At 42.4% G+C, this 22,174-nt stretch overlaps 1 protein-coding gene across 1 annotated transcript in view; it reads right to left on the bottom strand.

The window, feature by feature from the left end:
• The window catches only part of BICC1 (BicC family RNA binding protein 1), a 132,202-nt gene that overhangs the window by 87,138 nt on the left and 22,890 nt on the right, over positions 1–22,174 (bottom strand). The window contains exon 2 of the mRNA XM_034435360.3: positions 4,307–4,353. Within this exon, the coding sequence (XP_034291251.2) occupies positions 4,307–4,353 (47 nt within the window). The remainder of the gene's footprint in view (positions 1–4,306; positions 4,354–22,174) is intronic.

Here is a 22,174-nt window from a genome sequence, read left to right as displayed (position 1 = left end):
GGTAACACTTTGTGTCTGGATTTAGAACAGGGGTCCCCAAACTTGGCAGCTTTAAGACATGTGGACTTCAACTCCCAGAATTCTCCAGCCAGCCAGTTAATGAACTGTGTCTACAACTACAAAACTAGGAGTAACTGAGAAATAAACTCTGCCTGGCACCACTTCTCTAAGCTGAGGTCCTCAGAAGTGTTAGACTGCACTTCCCATGCTGGGATTGACACACAACACATCTGGAAAAGAGTTGGAAAGCAACAATTTGCAAAGGTTGGAGACCTCCCAAGTGAGTGAAAGTTAGGGCAATATGAGAAAAAGAAGTCGCAAAATGAATGTGGCTTTTAATTAAGGGATAGACCAGGGGTCCCCAAACTTGGCAGCTTTAAGACTTGTGGACTTCAACTCTTAGGATTATAACTGGCTGGAGAATTCTGGGAGTTGAAGTCCACAAGTCTTAAAGCTGCCAAGTTTGAAGACCTCTGATTTAGAAGCTAAGTAGGGTCTGGCATGGTCGGTTCTTAGATGGGAACCCAGGGCAATAGACTACTAGACTACAAATCTCAAAAAATATTACTGGAAGAAGACAATGGCATGCTAGTTCTCTGCCACTGCCAAGAAAAATCCAAGGGTTCAAGAGCTCACTAAGAGTCAACAGCAAATTAACGGGGTCTTTACCCATCCCATCTTCCCACAAGCTGACAATCTCTCTCTCACACACAGCCTTTTTGTTAGAAATCTGCAAGTTAATGTTACTGCCTCTTTCAAAAAAATAAATAAATCTACAGTAGCATCATGCTTTAGGGTAAGCTATGATTAAACTGTTAGAGAACCATCTGTCCCTGGCATTTTTTTTAAAAAAAAGGGACAGCCAGTAATTAGGAAATCATACTTCAACTGAAAATGATCCAGTGATTAAATCATATCAGATGCTTGTGAATTTATTTAATCAGGCAAAGCAGACTATGAAAATTTAGATTACAGGTGACTTATATAGGATTGAAAAACAGAAAATAATAATAACTTTGTCATTGTACGTGTATACACAGTATACCCATACAACGAAATTCACTTAACACCCAAAGACCAGGTCCAACACACATAACAATTCCCAAACACACCCCCACCCAACATAAATTCCCCACCCCTAAACCAAACATCCACACAACAGACCAAGTAATACTGTCCAACAGCTCACTGATGGTGGCCCTTTAGTTCATTGTTGAGTGCAATTATAGCTCTGGGATAAAAACTATTCAGAAGACATGTGGTCTGAGTTTTAATTGTTCTGTATCTTCTGTCAGAAGGCAACAGTCCAAAAAGATTGTAAGCAGGATGGGAAGAATCTCTGAGAATGTTATGCAACTTCCTCAAACAGCGAGATTCGAAGATGTTATCCAGGGCTGGTAGCTGGAGTCCGATGATATTCTGGGCAGTTTTAATGATTTTCTGTAGAGCTTTTTTGTCTGCTACAGAGCTGCTCCCATACCATGCAAGAATGCCGTATGTCAGGACACTCTCAATGGTGCTGCGATAGTAGGACAGAAGTAGATGCTGAGATAGATTTATCTTCCTGAGATATAGACAATAGACAATGACAATTCAATACAATAAGAGAAGCCATTAAGACTCAAACCCATTACTGATGGGATCATCCAGCACCCTGGTCCAATGCCCAGGGAAGAACACAGTTTTCAAGATGATCCCATTTCAGGACGTATGGTGTTCCATAAGACAACTGCCACAACAAAGAAAGCACAACGCCTGGGTCCCACAAGATGACACTAGAGGGAATCTCCTTCTTGTTCAATCTTTGGGATAGGTTGAAACGATCAGAGTTTTGAAAATCATCCAACCCTATCTAGGTCAGGAAGGGTTTTTTAAGTGGTAATCAGTACCTTGAATTGGTACTGGAAACCTATTAGGAGCTAGTAAGACTCACAATAGTTGTGCTACTTGAGTGCATAACTTTTAATGAAGAGAAGGACTAGAGGTGATATCACAGCAGTGTTCCAATATTTAAGGGGCTGCCCCAAAAAAGAGGGAGTCAAGCTATTCTCCAAAGCACCTGAAGGCAAGACAAGAACCAACAGATGGGAACTGATCAAGGAGAGAAGCAACCTAGAACTAAGGAGAAATTTCCTGATAGTTAGAACAATTAATCAGTGGAACAACTTGCCTACAGAAGTTGTGAATGCTCCAACACTGAAAGTGTTGGATTTGTCTGGTATGGTATAGAGCCGTGATGGCGAACCTATGGCACGCATGCCCAAAGTGGCACACAGAGCCATATCACCTGGCACACCAGCCTTTGCCCCAGCCCAGCTCTACCATGCATGTGTGCATGTCTCCCGCCAGCCAGCTGGTCTTTGGGTCTCTGCCACATATATGCAGAGGGCGGGGCACATGCGGGGGTGCTTGCACACATGCATAGGGGGTGGGCACATGTGAGGGGGAGCTCACATTGCATTTTGGGGGTCCCCTCCGTGCCCTGCTTTGGGACTGGAAAGCCTCCTGCACTAACTTGGAAGCCAAAAGGAGGCGTGGGGGGGGAGGGCGTGCTGAGTGGGTGCATATGCGTGGGATGTGCACGCATGTACAGCGGTGCTCGCATTGCATTTTGGGGGTTCCAGACACGTTTGTGTGCATTCCCACATGCACACTTGCATGTTTTGGGCATGCGGCACCCAAAAGGTTAACCATCACTGGTATAGGGTTTCCTGCTTGAGCAGGGGGTTGGACTAGAAGACCTCCAAAGTCCCGTCCAACTTTTTTATTCGGTAACTATTTGTACCACTTCATTCTGAAACATTTGCATCTTCTGAAAGGTCTTCAAGCGCAGCCCCAGGTAGAGCACATTGCGACAGTCCAAGGAGGTGGTGATCAAGGCACAATCTAGGAATGGGAGTGATTGTTGCACAAAATGGATTTGTGTAAAGGCCTTCCCGGTCACATCTGCCACCTGCTCTTCACACAAGAGTTTATCTAACTCTGCATTCAGATTGAATCGAAGAATTAAATTGCTGACTCAAGGGGTTTGTTTTCCCAATTCCTAATTAACTGACAATTCAAATTTAATCATACTTTCGAATAAGATCTTGGCTGATTCACCCAGCCCTCCTTAGCAACTTCTGCAAATATATTAAATTTCTAAGCTTCTTGTCATCCTATCTTCCAAACAAGATGTAGCCATTTTAGTTTCTTATTGCACAATATTCCCAAACTCCCGCCCCCTCACCATTTCGACACCCGTTTCCAGCCAAGCATGTGACCCTTGTGAGAAAATTTACCACTTAGAAAAATGGTTGAGTTAAGTTGAGGTGACACTTACTCAAAGCCACAGTATATTCATTCCTACTATTGCATTCCATTTCAGAACAGAGTGGGTTTTGGAGATTTTTTCCCCTTTATCCCAGAAATCATGTCTTTTTATTTTACACAAGGAAAAGTTTTAAGAGATTGAGGAAAACAACAGAAAGAAAGAAATGAGTAAGCCACGAGCTTCTACTCCAAAGAGCTTTTCTGAAAGTTTCTCTTTCAGCCACAATACTTTACAGGCTACCAAAAATGCAAACTTCTGCAAATTTAACAATTCACACAAAGATGACAAATGCCTCAGCCTAACTGTGTCAACCAACCACAAATCCTGCATCTCTACAATTACTTTTCCTTCCATCCTTAAATAGCAGAGCAGAGAAGGAACAGGAAAAGCAAGAACCTTTGTCTCCAACCCTGAATGTCTTCAATTCAAACAGAAGCCAATTATTTTAGGGATTTTTTCCCAAAACCCTTCCACCCCACCCCACCCCCCAACCCTTAATTCAGAAGCATCCACAAAAGAAAGTAAAACCAACCTAAACCACAAGGACCACATTCCTATATATTAGGAACCAAGCTAACCATAATGGAAACATAATATTATTTTTATAAACAGAAGAACATTCCAAAGTCGTTACTGGCCATCATGGAGTGACCTAGAATATTGGGGGCTGGGTCTAGAATCTGGATCCATATTGTGGAGCTAAACATACATTTCCCAGTCCTAAACTTAGTTAGTTAGCCCAGAGAAGATGAAGATGTCCTCGATGCAAAGGTAGGAGAAGGCTGGGCTCATGGATCTTAGATCAGACATAACCCATCCAATGGCTTTGTATTATTGCTCAATGGGAAGAGTTGGTCATGCATATGTCCTATCTACTCTAGGTTCTCCGAGGACTTAACAAAAACAAGAACTTGTCCATTGTGTTCAGGACTCAATTCAAAAAGCATTTCTGTTAGTTGCTGCAGGCATATCCATGAATGCAATGGCTCTTACCTTCTGGAAAAAGTCTTCTCCACTTTTCCCCTTTCCTTCAGCAGCAGCTGAAAATAAAAATGGCACACAATTAATCAGATCTACCGCAACATCTTTGTCCTTGTTTACTAACCAATCTAGGGCAATCGTGGACATCTCTGTGGGGAGCTTCCCAAAGCAGACTGTTCTGCCAATGAAAATAACGTTGACGCTGAAATGCACTATTGAACTGAATATTAAAAGTTTGTGAAATAGCCTAGTATGAAACTTTTTTCATGTAAATGACTAGAATTTGCTTAACGCATTGTAAGCCGCCCTGAGTCTCCAGAGAAGGGTAGCATACAAATCAAATTAAAAAAAAAAAAAAACTAGAAGACCTTGGTCAATTTTGACAATAATTCAAATTTAGAGAACCCCAAATAAGAACAACCTGTCATTTTCTGAGGAGATGAAATGGAATAAAGAGCGGCCAGTTCTCCATTTCAATGGATCTCAATTTCACTGGATTTCATTGGATCAGCACTGGGAAATAATCAAAGCCATTAAAAAGCGAAAGTTAGAATATTTTGGACATGTGATGTGACACCCAGAAAAATAAGGCATCCTTCACTTAATCCTCCAGGGAAAGATTGAAGGCAAACGAGGTCCAGGCAGAAGAAGAACATCATGGCTTCAAAACCTAAGGGACCAGTTTGGACAAAACTCAGCAGCACTTTTTCATGCAGTTGTTGACAAAAATAGGATTGCCAACATGATCACCAACATCCGATGACAGCTATGATAGAAGAAGAAGAAGAAGAAGAAGAAGAAGAAGAAGAAGAAGAAGAAGAAGAAGAAGAAGAAGAAGAAGAAGAAGAAGAAGAAGAAGAAGAAGAAGAAGAAGAAGAAGAAGAAGAAGAAGAAGAAGAAGAAGAAGAAGAAGAAGAAGAAGAAGAAGAAGAAGAAGAAGAAGAAGAAGAAGAAGCAGCAGCAGCAGCAGCAGCAGCACTGGATCATTAGATTTCTCTCGCTGTCCATTTTTCAGGTTTTGGAGGTGATCCATACATGTTTATACTACTTCCAGTGCAAAGGATCCCAAAGCTGTTTACAAGTATAAAATACATTGTAAGTCACATCGTAAAAACAATACATACATCCTAGATCAGGGATCTCCAACCTCGGCAACTTTAAGCCTGGCGGACTTCAATTCTGGGAGTTGAAGTCCGCTAGGCTTAAAGTTGCCAAGGTTGGAGACCCCTGTCCTAGATGGTAATAAGAGAAAACTGTAAACAGAAACCATTTTTTTTCTTCCAGAGGCAGAAAAGATATTCTGTTAGAAGCTACTACCCCGGGTATCTCAGGGTCAAGGAAGAGCCATCCAGAAGTTGACTGCTTCCACAGAGGAGGGCTGACCCACAGAGGCCACAAGATGGCACCCAGTGGTTTTGAGTACAACCAAACCATCCATCCATTCCTATCAGATGATCCTTGCCTTCTCTATTTCACTAAAACCAGCCATTTTAAAACCAGCTGTTTGGTTCGGCTCGCATTTCTTTCACTGTTTTTAACCTTTCCAGCTTCACAATGAATCCAAAGAACAACTTTTAAGTGCTTAGTTGCATGCTGTGACATCCAATTTTCTCTTTTTTTCCCCCTTCCCAACAGCATAAAAAAACTCTCTAAGACATCAAAGTCTCTTTTTTTCCCAGCCATGTACTTTTTGTTCAGTATCCTTGAGCCGAGAGCCATCTTGGACCTGAGAGAAAGTTCTGATTCGTTCTCTGGAACCTCACTTAGAGACCTGATACGATCTAATGTTATTCTTTGACTTTCTCCACTGAGGTCTTTGAACTTCCTTCTGAGAATAAACCAACTCTGTCTGCATATTCAGGAGTATCCAGTTACAGATCGCTTGCATAACATTATTCTTCCACAGAGAGAACATTTCCAAAAGGCAGCCCTCCATCACCTCGGCTTGAAAATGAAATTAAAACTAAACACAACGCACTGTAAAAAGTCATTGTTGTGATTTTCAGTCCCTGGTACTTAAGCTAATAAGAGGTTAGGAAGCCCTAATTTCTTTCCGTGTGGGAAAATCAGTTTTTGCCAGATGGAAAGAAAAAAAAATAAAAATGCTGTTTTGAGGTAGCATGGTGGCCTTGGACATTCCCACAGGACCAAGAGGTCTCCTTGCCCCACTGTCTTTGGCCATCTAAAATCAACTGTATTTTTAAAAAGAAAACAAGGTGGTAGTGGTCTGTTGCATAGCACATTGTCTACCTCCCTGGCCTGACCATCCTTCTTCCCAAGAACGCCTCCAAGTCCCATAATGTCTCTGGGAGAAATGGATGACTGCAGCGCAGTGGGGGTTTGGGGGCAGGTAAAGTTATTTTTCTGTTTGCTCAGAAAAGCGGGGAAATCAACTGGCCAGGAGAAGAGTTACTAAGAGGTAGAAAGGATAGGAAAAGCATAGAATGGGGTGGGGGGCAAATTTTTGTCTCTTGTTATATCTCTCAAAGCAACCATTCTGTGAATCTGTGTGTGTACGCACAAACACCCAACTGAGACACCCACACAAAGAGAGCGCAACTGTTTTGCAAAAGAGCCACAAAACTGGGAGAGGGACTGTACTGCACATCTTAAAACTGAAAAACCAAAAAAATTTTTTTAAAAAAAAAACCTTCTCATAAGTAAACAGCAATTTCAGTTTTTAAACCCCAACAGGGGAGAAGTTAGCAAACCAGAAGAGTGCTGGATAAATACTGGGGGTTTCTGGGCAGTGATACTGAGTCTTGGAGGGCTGGAGAAACTGGGAGTTCTCGAACCTCAAAAGGTATCCTTGTCTTCCAAAATACACTCCTGGATTCCACAAAAAGATAATTGGAAACCTAATTTCTTTAGAAGGAAACCAGCATGGAATTAATAAACACAACAACATAGATATAAGCAGGGGTGGGCTTCAAAAATTTTAGCAAGGGGTTCTCTGCCCGGTTGCTGGGTGGGCGTGGCCATGGTGGGTGTGGCCTAGCCGGCCTCCTGCGCCACGGCGGGGGGCGGGGAGTTTTTGCCTTCCCTGGGCTCCGGAGGCTTTCCTTGAGCCTCTGGGAGGGCGAAAATGGCCTCCCCAGGCTCTGGAGGCCCTCTCGAACTTCCGGTAGGCCCATTTTCCCCCTCCCCGAGCATCTGTACGCGCCCTGCACTTACCTGCATCCAAAATGGGCCGCATGGGGACTCCTGGGAGGGGAGAGGTGGGGTGGGAGGGGCCAGCCAGGAGTGGGATTTGGGGGTTCCCCAAACTGCACAGAATCCTAGCTAGAGGTTCTCCCGAACCCCTGCGAACCCCCAGCAGCCCCACCCCTGGATATAGGGGATTGACACCAAAATGCCCAACATTCAGTACCTATTAACTTGCAACTCATTGTTCATTTATCTAAGGATAGTTGAGCTGACTACATTTAGAGAGCCAAATGATCAACTAAAGTCTCAGCTAGCAAGTTGGGATCAAAATTCAAATCATTAGCGGTGACATGATAACAGTCTTAGCAAAGAAAGGGGGGGGGATCAATTTATTTTCCAAAGCACCTGAGGGCAGGACAAGAAGCAATGGATGGAAACTAATCAAGAAGAAAAACAACCTAGAACTAAGGAGAAATTTCCTGACAGAACAATTAATCAGTGGAACGACTTGCCTCCAGAAGTTGTGGGTACTCCATCACTGGAAGTTTTTAAGAAGAGACTTGCAACCATTTGTCTGAAATGGTACAAGGTCTCCTGCTTGAGCAGATGGTTGGACTAGAGGTCCTCCAAGGTCCTTTCCAACTCTGTTATTCTGTGTGAAAAACCTTCAAAATACTATGGAGCTGTTAGGTTTCCCAATTTAAAAAGAAAATTAAAAAGAGAAAGAGGAATAAAGGTTGTTGATTGTATAAACAGAAGATCATATGGTGGGATTATTATTCGCCTGCAGCCATTTTTAACCAAAACATCCCTCAACTTTAGCCATCTTGGCTCATAAAAACAGTCAGAACTGGATTGGCAGAGGATGGAGGAAAAGTGTTTCACTAATTATTATTATTTATTTTATTCATTAAAATTACTTGCCCTCCCATCACATTTTGAAGTATCTCTGGGTGGTTTACAACATAAAAGTATTAACATAATCAAAGATAAATATTCCTAACACAATGAAATGGAAGGACAATCAAAGAAAAATCATAGTTACAAAATAGTGGTGGGGAGGTGGGGATTGGCTCTTAATTAATCAACCAGTGTGAGACTCTCCCATTGGGGCCCCAAGCCATTTGGTACTTGTTCTGGTCCCCATAGAGAAGGTCTTTAAATCTGGGTAAGAAGGAAGGAAGATGACAACATAGATGTATTTCAGCCAAATATATCTGACTCTGACTGATGGATCCTCACCAAGGACCAAACTGGGAAGTATCTCTTTGTCGGTTCTCCTTGTTGTCTAGAGCAGAGGTCTCCAACCTTGGCAACTTTAAGACTTGTGGACTTCAACTCCCAGAGTTCCTCAGACAGCAAAGCTGGGAATTGAAGTCCACAAGTCTTAAAGTTGCCAAGGTTGGAGACCCCTGCTCTAGAGCATCTTCCAAAAGAATGACATCAAACCTGGTGTTTTTAGTTAGGTTTTGGGTGTAGCCCTCAGCCAGGATGCCATGAATGAATTCTCTTGAAGGTTCCCCTCATTAGAAAACAGTTTTTGGGAAACCTAGGGTGCTCCAGATCTGAGGGATCTTTCTTGCTTCACCAGACTGACTGGTACAAAGCTCTGGTTTGCTTGCATGAGAAGAGAAGATTTCTGTGTAATGAACAGAACCTCCCCAAAGAATTCACAAGTTAGCAAAATCTGACCTAACTAATGGGCTTTTTTCTCACATTATGAAAATATACAAGCTCCAGTTAACTTCTGAAATTTAATAGACTGAACCTTTTTCCATTACAATATTTATAAAGATTATCAGACCATTTACTGTATATAAAAAAGAAAAGTACTCCATTCTATATAAATTACAGGTGCGTTCAAAACTGTATCTATTTCCCCTCAAATATATATTTCAAGCAATTTGCATTTCAGCTTCACTCTTGTGGGTTCTCATGTCGGATTGCATTTCATATTTTTCTCATTTGTAGCCAATACAGGACTGCAAATGTTCCGTCCAAAACTAACAGCACAAAGTTGAAACAGGTGTTAATGATTATGGTATCCATGAACTTCGAGAATTTGTCCACTATAAACATGAACAAAGCATTACTGAACATCCTTGAGATTGAATTTAAACAAATTATTCTTAAAATTCTAAATAAGTGTTATTGTAATTAAAGTTTAAGGCAGTAGCCTCTGGAACATTTCCAAGAAAAGCTATGGAAACTTTTGTGTCAAGGCAGAAATTCATTTAGTGACCGTTTGAAGTTACAACAGCACTGAAAAATATGTCTTATGACGGTTTTTCACACTTATGACCCTTGACCTCATGATCACGTGACCCCCCATGATCATGTGATGAAAATTAAGGTGCTTGCTGACTCATATTTTTGATAGTTGAAGTTTCCTGGGGTCATGTGAGCCCTTTTTGTGACCTTCCAACAAGCAAAGTCAATGGGGAAGCCAGATACAATTAGCAACCATATTAGTAACTTAATGTTCTGCCCCAGCTATGGACCCCAAAGCACGCAGCACACACAAAGTCCATACAAACCTTAGTTTACTAATTAAGGACTACTAATGAGCTTTCTTAGTAGTTGTTCAAACACAAGTATAGTTTAAATCAGTCTTTTCTGAACAAGGGCTATTAATTTAACTTCATTAACAGCCGACAAGAATCCAAAGAATAAGCAATTTGCAGGAAAACTGACAAGAGATAAACAAGAGCTGAATCAAACGTTTCTGGAATCAAGACGCGGAGGAATATGAACGAAGTTGTTTCCTGCAAATTGCATCAGTCGTCGTCCTTCCTTAAATAGGCTAGGGGAGTGGCCAATTAGCCCCAAGCCCTACCCTCGAGGAGACCTCCTCCTGAGAAGCCACTCCTGCTTTTTGGCAGCTCTGTGCACCTGTGCATCAAGAAGAGGCTCCTCTTCTTCTTCCTCTTCACTTATGGGAGCTTCTGAAGGTTCTGAAGGCCCTGGCTGAATCCCCGCCTCTGGCATCACATCTTGTCCAGCCTCCTCATTGTCTGACTCGAGCACCAGCTGCATAGGCTGCTGACGCAGCATCACACCAGCCTCCTCGCTGTTGGAATCAGCTACTAACTGCACAGGCCACTGACGGGCCACAACACTTAATAACTGCAGTGATTTACTTAACAATCATGGCAAGCAAGGTCGTAAAATGGGGTAAAACTCAACAAATGTCTCGTTTTGCAACAGAAATTTTGGGCTGAGTTGTGGTCTTAAATCAAGGACTACCTGTAATCAAATCTATCCCCAAATATTTCAACAATGCTCATGCTAGCTAAATGAGTCAGTAGCTTTGCATTCTGTTGGGACTCATCTTTGTCCCTTTCTAGCATTCAGAAATCAATAGACAATAAAAATCATTCAATGTTGAAATCTCCTTCAAGGTGAGCTCAACTCCTAGGGCTTCGCAGAAGGAGCCATCTTATTTTCCAGGCAAAAGTGTAGAAATATTTGCTACTGCCTTCTTTCATTACTTGTTTTTAAACTTTCCAGAATAGCTTGCAGCCCCTGGGATTCTCCCTTCCAAATACTAACCAGGTCCAGCTCTGCTTAGCTTCTCAAGATCAGCCAAAGTCAACTAGGAGCTGCCACCCAGATAGGCAGGTAAATGTTTAAGAGGACTACACTCCTCTTCATTCAGCAGACTCCCATTTGTGGTTTTGTATTTTAATTCTGTCATTTCATCTGAGACTCCCATCATTTTGCAGATTCTCTTTAGCTGGTCTAAAACTTGACCTTGGTATCATGTGAGTGTCCATGCTGGACAAAAGCTAAAGATTCAGAGATTGGGGCCAAATATATTTGAAATCTAAATGATCATGCAGAACATATTAACATAGCCTATCTAAACCAAAGAGTCACTCTTCAAAGGAACATTTACCGTATCAAAATCTGTGTTTGGTAGCAGAAAACTGAAGTCATTGCTGATGCAACATCAAAGCAAGAGAAATCGTTATCGTTTATTTTTGCAGCTGTCTGGACAGAGACATTTTAAAAGCAAGTTGTGAATTCTTGCAAAAGAGGCAGAACATTTCCCCCCCCACCCCTCTGTAATAGGCATGTGCCTCTAATCGGAGGAATCTTGATTCCAGGAACCCAAAATAAAAATTGTCGGAAGAGGAAAGCATGCAGATTTCAAGATAATTAAAAAAAAAAAAAAGCTATGTCTTCTTGGGTTGGTGGAGTCTTTAGTTCCTCAAAATAAAAGATGCAAAGCATCATCTCATTGTTAAGAACCAACGTCTTTGCAAGCACACTCAAAGACAGCAGAAGTTTCCTGGGTTGACAGTCCCAAAGGGAAGAGAACTATGAGAGATTTGGCATGGCTTCTAGACTTCCCGTATCTTACATGGAATGTAGAGTAGACAGGACATGGTATCCACTGAGCAGACTTTTTTAAAAATTTCCAAATGATGCTCAAGTATATATTATTCAAATTGGTACAATTAAAAAAAAGCCAAATTGCCTAGGCCAGAGGTCTTCAAACTTGGCAGCTTTAAGACTTGTGGACTTCAATACCCAGAATTCTCCAGCCAGCATAGCTTAGCTGGCTGGAGAATTCTGGGAGTTGAAGTCCACAAGTCTTAAAGCTGCCAAGTTTGAAGACCTCTGGCCTAGACCCTCCTCACAACCTCTAAAATAAACATTTATGTTTCAATGCTTTTTTAGTTATAGGGGACTATCACGAATAATGTACGACTTTCTGCAACTGCCTAATATAAATTAAACCGTGAACAGGGCAACGGGCTTTTCTAGATTCATGCAGAGTTCCTGGAGGCCTCCTTTCCATGCTCCCTAACCTCTCCCAACTGCCACCGCTGAAAATTAACAGCACCGTTTCCGGCCACTTTGTGGTCTAAAGAACACATGCAACCTTCTCCAAAAAAGGGGGTAAAAAGTTCAGTCTTCATCCATGTATCAACCCTCTCCTTCACTGCCTGTCTCCTCCTCTCCCCCACCGTTCAAGATGGACTGAAAGTCTGAAGAAAGACATTTTGGGAAAAACCTTCTATGCCAGTATAATTGCTAACACAAACAAAGTAGACAAAACTCTCCTTCCTTACATGCTCACCCTCATGGCAGCAGAAGAGACGCTTTCAGAAGCCACAAACCAGAGTTGGGATCCATAACTCTTTTCTTGGAGAATTTGCTTACCAGGGGGATTTTAAATATGTATGAAAACAAGGCTGGGTCTTCTTAATATAGAATGCTACCAGATGGAGAGAGAGAAAAAAGAAGTAGAATGGAAATAAAGCTACAATTTTATTCCAGTTAAAAAAGAACAATCTAGCACTTCAGATGTATTTACGCTTGTTTGTATGACTAGAGACGATACCTAGGATGAGTGGTGGGTTTCAAATTGTTTTACTACCAGTTCTGTGGGTGTAGCTTGGTGGGCGTGGCTTGGTGGGCATGACAGGGGAAGGATACTGTAAAATCTCCATTCCCTCCCCACTCCTGGGGGAAGGATATTGCAAAATCTCCATTCCCACCCCACTCCTGAGGGAAGGATATTGCAAAATCTCCATTCCCACCCCACTCCTGAGGGAAGGATATTGCAAAATCTCCATTCCCACCCACTCCAGGGGAAGGATACTGCAAAATCTCCATTCCCTCCCCACTCCTGGGGGAACAAAATCTCCATTCCCACCCCACTCCTGGGGGAAGGATATTGCAAAATCTCCATTCTCACCCCACTCCTGGGGGAAGGATATTGCAAAATCTCCATTCCCACCCCACTCCTGAGGGAAGGATATTGCAAAATCTCCATTCCCACCCACTCCAGGGGAAGGATACTGCAAAATCTCCATTCCCTCCCCACTCCTGGGCAAAGGATAATGCAAAATCCCCATTCCCTCCCCACTCCTGGACGAAGGATATTGCAAAATCCCCATTCCCTCCCCACTCCTGGGGGAAGGATATTGCAAAATCCCCATTCCCTCCCCACTCCTGGGGGAAGGATATTGCAGAATCTCCATTCCCACCCCACTCTGGGGCCAGCCAGAGGTAGTATTGGCCGGTTCTCTGAACTACACAAAATTTCTGCTACCGGTTCTCCAGAACCTGTCAGAACCTGCTGGATTTCATCCCTGGGCTTCCTGTTGAGAAGCTTCCTTTCTTGCAGAATATGGCCACACATTCAGTTATGGGCGCTGATCATTCAGACCATGGGCCGCCCTTGCTTCAGGCACTGCACTGACTACCAGTTGGTTTCCAGATGCAGTTCAAGATGCTAGTGGTTATCTTTAAAGCCCTTCAGAGAGTTTGGGGCTGGGTTACTTCTGGGACCACCTCTCCACAGTGAGGTCCATCCCCATCCTGTTACATCCAGCAGGAGAAGCATGCTCTCAATCCTGTCCACAAGAGAGTGCCGTCTGGTGGGACCCAGGAATGGAGGTTACGGTACCTGCCATGTTGAATATCATCTCTCCAGAGATCAGATTTGATGAGTGGTGTGGTGGCCTAGAACTGGAGCTCTCACCTCACAATCGGGAGGCTGTGAGTTCGATCCTAGGTAGAGGCAGATATTTCTCTCTCTGGGCACACTGAGAATATATCTACTGAACAAAATTCCGCATTGGTGAGAGGAAAGGCATCCAGCCATTAAAACATTCAGCTCCATTCAGTTTCCCAGACTCCACCCCTGCAAGGGATTATGGGGTCGTTAAAAGAGGATGATGATGAGAGATCAGATTTGATGTGGGCCTGCTGGTCTAAGACTTGGTTTTGTCATCAGGCCTAGGTCCCTGATATTAGCGGTGAGTATTGCAAGCTTTTATGCTATTTACATTACAAGTAGTCCTTGATTTACAACAGTTCATTTAGTGACTGTTCCAAGGTACAATGGCACTGAAAAAAGGAACTTATGACCATTTTTCACACATGACTGTTGCAGCATTCCTATCGTCACGTGATCAAAATTCGGATGCTTGGCAAGCGGTTCATACTTATGACGGTTGCAATGTCCTGGAGTCATGTGATCCCCTTTTGCAATCTTCTGACAAGCGAAGTCAATGGGAAAATCCAGATTCACTTAGCAACCACGTTATTAACTTAACAAATGCAATGGTTCACTTAACTGTGGCAAGAAAAGTCGTAAAACTCACTCAGCAAATGTTTCACTTAGCAACATAAATTTTGGGCTCAATTGTGGTCATAAATCAATGACTACCATTTTGGTAATTCCTTTTATTCTATTTTTTATTTATCAGCTGCCCAGAGCCACGTTTATGGGATGGCCAGGTGAATTTATAATATAATAGGATATTAATGTATGAAAATAAATAAATCCAACTGCCCGTGTCCATCATGCATTTTGGGGCAAATTGAAAGTAACTCCTAATTGATTGATGCAAGGGTTTTTTTTCCCCTTACAATGACCATCCATTTAACCAGTGAATCACTGGGCAGCAAACAAATTTTAAAAAACATAGTATACAATATGTATCCATTTATAAAATCAAGGGACGCAAGCAAAAATCTCATTGCCGACAAATCTACTCACCCACATTCCGGGATCTCTGTTCACATCCCAGCCCCAGGCACTTTACCACAAGACAAGCATCACCCTGGCATTAAATTTAAGAAGACTTACGGATCAAAATGTTTTAATTATTCACCTCGACATAGCACAATTACTGCAACATTTGTTCTCAGTACTTTCATACACTCAAAGCATTTCATTTTCTAGCTCTCATTCTGCAAGGGTGGGTAAAAGTCATTTAAACAAACCATGAAATTATAACTTTTTAAATACGTATCATTAAAAAATGGACACAGCTCAAAGCTATATTCATGACCATAGAGCCAAGAAATGATAGTTTTGCATTAAAATTATGAAACCCGATACAATGCTTCCTTTTTGCATAAAAGATCCATATACAAGCTTCTGCTCCCTACCGAGATGAATTTTATAAGCTCACATTTTTCTCTTGACCTTCCATAATATCGAAATTCAGAAAAAGACTCCTACAAATTCATCAAATATTTGTTTTCCGTAAAGCGAATGTGTAAATCAGTCTGATGCACAGTAGCCTGGGATGAGATAATATTCTGCAGTATTTCCCAAAACTGAAACCAGTAGTAGGTGGAATACTAAGGGCTTGTTTTTCCCCCTCACAGCTAAAGGCAAAGAACATTTCATTTCCAAGCAAGCATGAAAATGCTGAGCAGCAAATGATTAACTACTACAAATCTAGTCAAACAAATTAAAAGGGCATAAAATCATGGCTGGTTCATTGGCCATCAAGATTTTTTTTTTGTTCCCCAACTGGACAAAATGTGAAGCGATCTGTACTTACACCGATTGTGTCAGCGGATCAGAAAGATCAGATCGATCCTAGGCTCAAATACATGGGTTAATCTTGAAAGGCAGGCAGATATAAGTGGGTCCTTCGCCAAGATCCTTGCCCGTTGAACTAACTTTCGAAGGCAACCTTGGGGCTTCAGCAGATAAGAAGACAGATCCTTCAAGACACATTGTCCATGAACAAAATGATTGTGGAGAAGTTATTAAAGGACCAGGTTCACCAGCTGACATGTCAAGCTGTAGGAAGAGATCACCTGACCTGCCCAGGTAGAGGTGATTCTGTACTGAAGGAGTACTGGAGGACTGTGGTCAAGGATGGAAGCTTCCATAGACCTCATCAGAAGTGGTCTGTACATTCTGTTGTTTTAAAAAAATACATCTTTCTGTTTTTAACAGGAATAAAAGGCTTTAAGAGTTGTTAACCTGGTCTTGCAAAGCTTCTTCTCCAATAATATTGTATTGCAAACTAGGGCATACAAAACCTTTGCTAAACCAATTCTCAAATACAGCTCATCTGTCTGGAACCTGCACTGCATATCGGACATTAATACAATTGAACGAGTCCAGAAATATTTCACGAGAAGAGTCCTCCTCTTCTCACAACAGAATACCTTATGCCACCAGGCTTGAAACTTTGGGCTTAGACACTTAGAACTATGCCGCCTTTCGGTCTGACCTAAATTTAGTACACAAAATTATCTGCTACAATGCCCTACCTGTCAATGACTACTTTAGCCTCAACTGCAATAATACATGAGTACACAATAGATACAAACTCAAGGTAAACCGCTCCAAACTCGATTGCAGAAAATATGACTTCAGTAACAGAGTGGTCAATGCCTGGAATGCACTACCTGACTCTGTGGTTTCTTCCCCAAACCCCCAAAACGTTAACCTTAGACTGTCTACTGTTGACCTCACCCCATTCCTAAGAGGTCTGTAAGGAGCATGCATAAGCGCACCAGCGTGCCTTCTGTCCCTGTCCTACTGTCCCCATTTATTTGTATCCATTTCCTGTATTCATAATCATGTTTATATTTATATCTGTTATCTTATACGTATTTGACAAATAATAATTGATAAATAAAAGTAAATAGTTTGCTAACTAAGTTATTTGTCTATGGAGATTCTCAATCATCCAGGTCATGGTTGTCCCAAAGGGACTTTTTCAAGAGGCAACTGGGCTTTCTTTGTTTTTCCTTGAAGACCTTTTGCTTCTCATCTAAGAAGCTTCTTCAGAACTGAGAAGGGAACTGTCTTCAAGGAAGAACAAAGAAAGTCCAGCTGCCTCTTGGAAAAAGCACCTTTGGGATAACCAAGATATTATTCCTACTAACAAACTACACCAGAGGTCTTCAAACTTGTCAGCTTTAAGACTTGTGGACTTCAACTCCCAGAATTCTTCAGCCAACAATGCTGGCTGGAGAATTCTGGGAGTTGAAGTCCACAAGTCTTAAAGCTGACAAGTTTGAAGACCTCTAAGATACACAGTCACTTGAACAAAACTTTTATCACCCATCCTCTTTTCAAGAAGGCTGTTGAGATCTTGTAATCTCAGACGCAGGGACCCACAGATGCATTTCCTGTTTAATATCCCTCTAGCCAAATATTCCCCATGTATTTGAAGGCTCTGCTCAAAGCAAATCAAGGCAAAGTCTTGCCAAACTGCCTATTTATTCTTTTCACAGAAACACAGGAATTGTACTAATTTGGAAGGAATGTTAGGGCCCTTACAGGAAAAGGCAGTCCTGCTTTTTTAAAAAAACAAAAACACCAAACACCCACAACCCCCCCCCCAATATTACTACACACGTTTGCCGCCAGTGTGGATTCTTTCAAAAAAGAGTTAAGTAAAAACAGCCCTTTCACTTAGCAAAAAAATGTCCTTCCAACTGCTTTTAAGGCTTCTAACTTCCATCTCGTTTATTCCTTAGCAGATCAGCTATGAGTTGCTGTTAGGTACCTGGGCATCACCTGGGCATTCCTTAAGAAACAATAAGAGATGGAGCACTCTCTGAAGTGAAGTAAGCTCCTTCCTGGCATAGGTAAAGGTAAAGGTTCCCCTTGCATATATGTGCTAGTCATTCCTGACTCTAGGGGGCGGTGTTCATCTCCATTTCAAAACCGAAGAGCCAGCGCTGTCTGAAGACGTCTCTGTGGTCATGTAGCCGGCATGACTCAACACCAAAGGCGCACGGATCTCTCTTATCTTCCCACCAAAAGTGGTCCCTATTTTTCTACTTGCATTTTTTACGTGCTTTCGAACTGCTAGGTTGGCAGAAGCTGGGACAAGTAATGGGAGCTCACTCTCTTACGCGGCACTAGGGACTCGAATCGCTGAACTGCCGACCTTTCAATCAACAAGCTTAGCATCTTAGCCACTGAGCCACCGCATCCAAATTCTTCCTGGCATAGTTACCACTAATAAATTTTCTCTACACTGTGAGCTTATGCACCGGGGACAAATTCCTTGTGTGTTCAATCACACTTGGCCAATAAAAAATCCAATCCAATCCAATCCGATGCTATCCTATCCTTGTTGTGACCCAGGCCCAAGTAAGTAGTAGGAAAATCAGTCAGTGAAAAAACAAACAAACTTTATTTGAACAGCTGAGAATTACTTCATTCCCAGCATCATTCAACTAAATTAAAGCAAATTCCTCCCAACACAAATTCCTCAGTCCTATCGCAAACCTTGTCCAATTAGACGAACTGCCAAAGGCCTTTCTTGGCAAACATTCAGAAGTCAGATACAAAAATAAATACAAGATGTAGTGTTCTGCCCCAGCTACGGACCCCAAAAAACACAGCACACACAAAGTCCGTACAAACCTTAGTTTACTAATTAAGGACTACTAATGAGTTTTCTTAGTTGTTCGAACACAAGTACAGTTTAAATCAGTCTTTTCTGAACAAAGGCTGTTAATTTAACTTAACAGCCGACAAGAATCCAAAGAATAATAACTCAATTCTAAAGCACAGTATTTCAGATAACCGTAATCTTGCTGTGGTTGGCAGAATGCCCAGAAGCAATTTGCAGGAAAACTGACAAGAAAGAAGCAAGAGCCGATCAGACGTTTCTGGAATCAAGACGCAAAAGAATATGAACGAATTTGTTTCCTGCAAATTGCCTCAGTCTTCGTCCTTCCTTAAATAGGCTAGTGGAGTGGCCAATTAGCCCCAAGCCTTACTCTCGAGGAGACCTCCTCCTGAGGAGTCACTCCTGCCTTTTGGCAGCTCTGCACGCTCGTGCATCAAGAAGAGGCACCCCCTCTTCTTCCTCTTCACTTATGGGAGCTTCTGGAGGTTCTGAAGGCCCTGGCTAAATCCCCGCATCTGGCACATCTTCTCCAGCCTCCTCATTGTCTGACTCAAGTGCCAGCTCCACAGGCTGCTGGAGCATTACCACACCAGCCTCCTCACTGTTGGAATCAGCTACTAACTGCACAGACCGCTGACGGGCCACAACACATAGACGAAGAAGAAGACAACGCTACCAATGTTGTTTTCCAGCAAAGTCCAAATGCCGTTGCTGGTCTGTTTTAAGCCTTATGGGAGGAGTCAATCATCTCTTGGCCCTACTCCCGAGTCGTCCTCTCTGCTTTATCTGCTCCTGCCTTCTGGCAGCTCTTCTCAGACGTGCACTAGGAACAGGCTCCTCCTGTTCCTCTGCCTCTCTACTGTCAGCCTCTGGAGGCTCCAGAGTCCACACATCACTCCCCGATGGCCCTGGCCCCATCTCTGCCTCTGACGCAGAGCCCTCATCCGGGCCTTCCCCAGCCTCCAGGACTGGCCCCTGTTCTTCCTCAGCCTCATTGGTGTCCAACTCCACTGGAAGCTCCGCAGGCTGCGGTCGGACCACAACAATCCTGTTCTGTCCTGTCCTGTCCTAAATTTTCTCTCAATTTTGGACTTTTCAGTTTATTTAGAATTGTGACTTAGTAAAATGGGGGAGACTACAAATAGGACCAGCATTGATGGTCATGCTCAGGAACAAAAGTAAAAATAAACATTATTGTCAAACTTAGTAAGTTTATTGTACAGTTTATTGTAAGTTTGCATTTCTTTAAAATGAGTCATGTAACAAACTTGCTGTTGATAAACTAATGTTTCCACTTGGATACTGTATTGACCTTTTCCCTTGGAGATAATTGTAGAGAAGGCACTCAGCTTTGGCTCTGAAAGTATTGGCTAAAATCAAACTGGATTAGGAATACAATATAAATCAACTGTAAGTGATGTTCTCTTGGCTAGACTAGTTGCTTGTCCTCTTAATCACTCTAGGTTATTATTTGGTTGTTATCATGAGCCTTCTTTAAATAAAATTACTATTATTTCAATTGCTGGAACCCTTTCTCGGGTGAAAGCAAACCTCTCAGGGTTTTGTTTTATTTTCATTCAAGTTGAGGGTTGAAGTCCCAACACCGTCCTCTGATGTCCCACCTCAGGAATCCTGGTGTTTTGAGAAATAAGGCTCACTTTTCTAGCAATCACATCAGTGGCGAAATCCAAGGTTTTTTTACTACCGGTTCTGTGGGCATGGCTTGGTGGGCATGGCAGGGGAAGGATACTGCAAAATCTCCATTTCCATCCCACTCTGGGGCCAGCTAGAGGTGGCATTTGCCGGTTCTCTGAACTACTCAAAATTTCCACTACCAGTTCTCTAGAACCTGTCAGAACCTGCTGGATTTCACCCCTGAATCACATCCAAGGATGTCAGGAGGGTAAGGTTAAAATGGCGGCAGAGATGGTGTGATTAAACCATCATGATACTTATAAAAGCAGGCAGAGTTTTGATCACCCTAATATGGCCCGATCTGGACTTTCATTTAACCATACCCTCTAGACCTGGTCAAGATCAGGTATCCTACACACTCGGACACCAAAGAGGAGCTGTATATCTCAGACTAGAGTTGCTCAACCTTTCAAAATTCTTGACAGCAAGTTCCAGTACCTTGAAAAAGAATGACACAAGAAGCCAACTGTATTCTGATTAAAGATACATCTTGAGAGACTTCACAATGGTATACACTGTGAAAAGACCTCCTAATATCTACCTGCTGATACACACCTGAGGCCTCATTTTACCCCAGATTAAAGTTATCTGAAGATGTTCAAGGTTAATCCTAAAACATACTTGGAGATTATGCCGGTCTATTAACTCTTCTTTCTATGATGTGGAGAAAATAGTATCTCACAAGGCATAATTTATGCGACCTTTATGCAAATGAGCATATGAATTCTATTTTCCTTCCATTATTTGGTAAGCAAACACCCTTGACACTTTGGCATAGGAAAACTAACCTAGCCGTCTCAAAACTGCCATTCAACTTATTTTACCTACATAACAAGAAAAGACCAGGTTTGATGTACATGTAACCAATTAAGGACGCGGTGGCTCAGTGGCTAAGACGTTGAGCTTGTCGATCGAAAGATCGGCAGTTCAGCGGTTTGAATCCCTAGTGCCACGTAACGGGGTGAGCTCCCGTTATTTGTCCCAGCTTCTGCCAACCTAGCAGTTCGAAAGCAGGTAAAAGAATGCAAGTAGAAAAATAGGGACCACCTTTGGTGAGAAGATAACAACGTTCCGTGCGCCTTTGGCATTTAGTCATGCTGGCCACATGACCATGGAGACATTTCGGACAGCGCTGGCTCTTCGGCTTTGAAACGGAGATGAGCACTATCCCCCAGAGTCGGAAATGACTACCACATATGTGCGAGGGGAACCTTTACCTTTAACCAATTAACCCTCTGATCAGAACTACTTATGGTACCATTTTGTTCTAATTGTCATTTTTGTTTTTGAAGTAAAGATTGTTGGAAGAACCAGATAAGACATTACATTGTAGTTAAAAGGAGGGCAGAGTCATCTTCATTTCTGGTACAACCAGAATTATCAATCTATACCCCACAGAAGAGGGCAAGAGAAAAGAAAGGATCCTTCACCAGCTTTTGGTCTTTCTCTTGTTTCAAATCGTGCTTGTATCCGTTTATTCTGTACACACATTAATCAAAGAGCCTTTGGTTGTTTCACAGCTGGGTAACCTCTGGTCATTCTAAGACTTATGTAACTTTAAGACCCGGTGCCAGAGTTTCCTTGTTTTTCTTCTTGTAATTTAGGGAAACTCTTTTTCCTTATGTGCCATATGTATTTTAGATAGCGAGACTGAAGGGAGAAACTGTTATATAAAATATTGGGAGCTTTTCATGGGAATAAATCAGGGGTGAAAGTGAAATCAGCAAGTTCTAGCAGGTTCTGGAGAACTGGTAGTGGAAATTTTGAGTAGTTCGGAGAACCGGCAGATACCACCTCTAGCTGGCCCCCGAGTGGGGTGGGAATGGAGATTTTGCAGTATCCTTCCCCTGCCACATCCACCAAGCCACGCCCACAGAACCAGTAGTAAAAA

Source organism: Pantherophis guttatus, chromosome 6 (assembly GCF_059756535.1).
Source record: "Pantherophis guttatus breed Tessera chromosome 6, ASM5975653v1, whole genome shotgun sequence".
Lineage (NCBI taxonomy): Eukaryota > Metazoa > Chordata > Lepidosauria > Squamata > Colubridae > Pantherophis > Pantherophis guttatus.
Note: the sequence above shows the minus strand (reverse complement) of the source record. Positions and strands in the feature narration are given on the sequence as shown.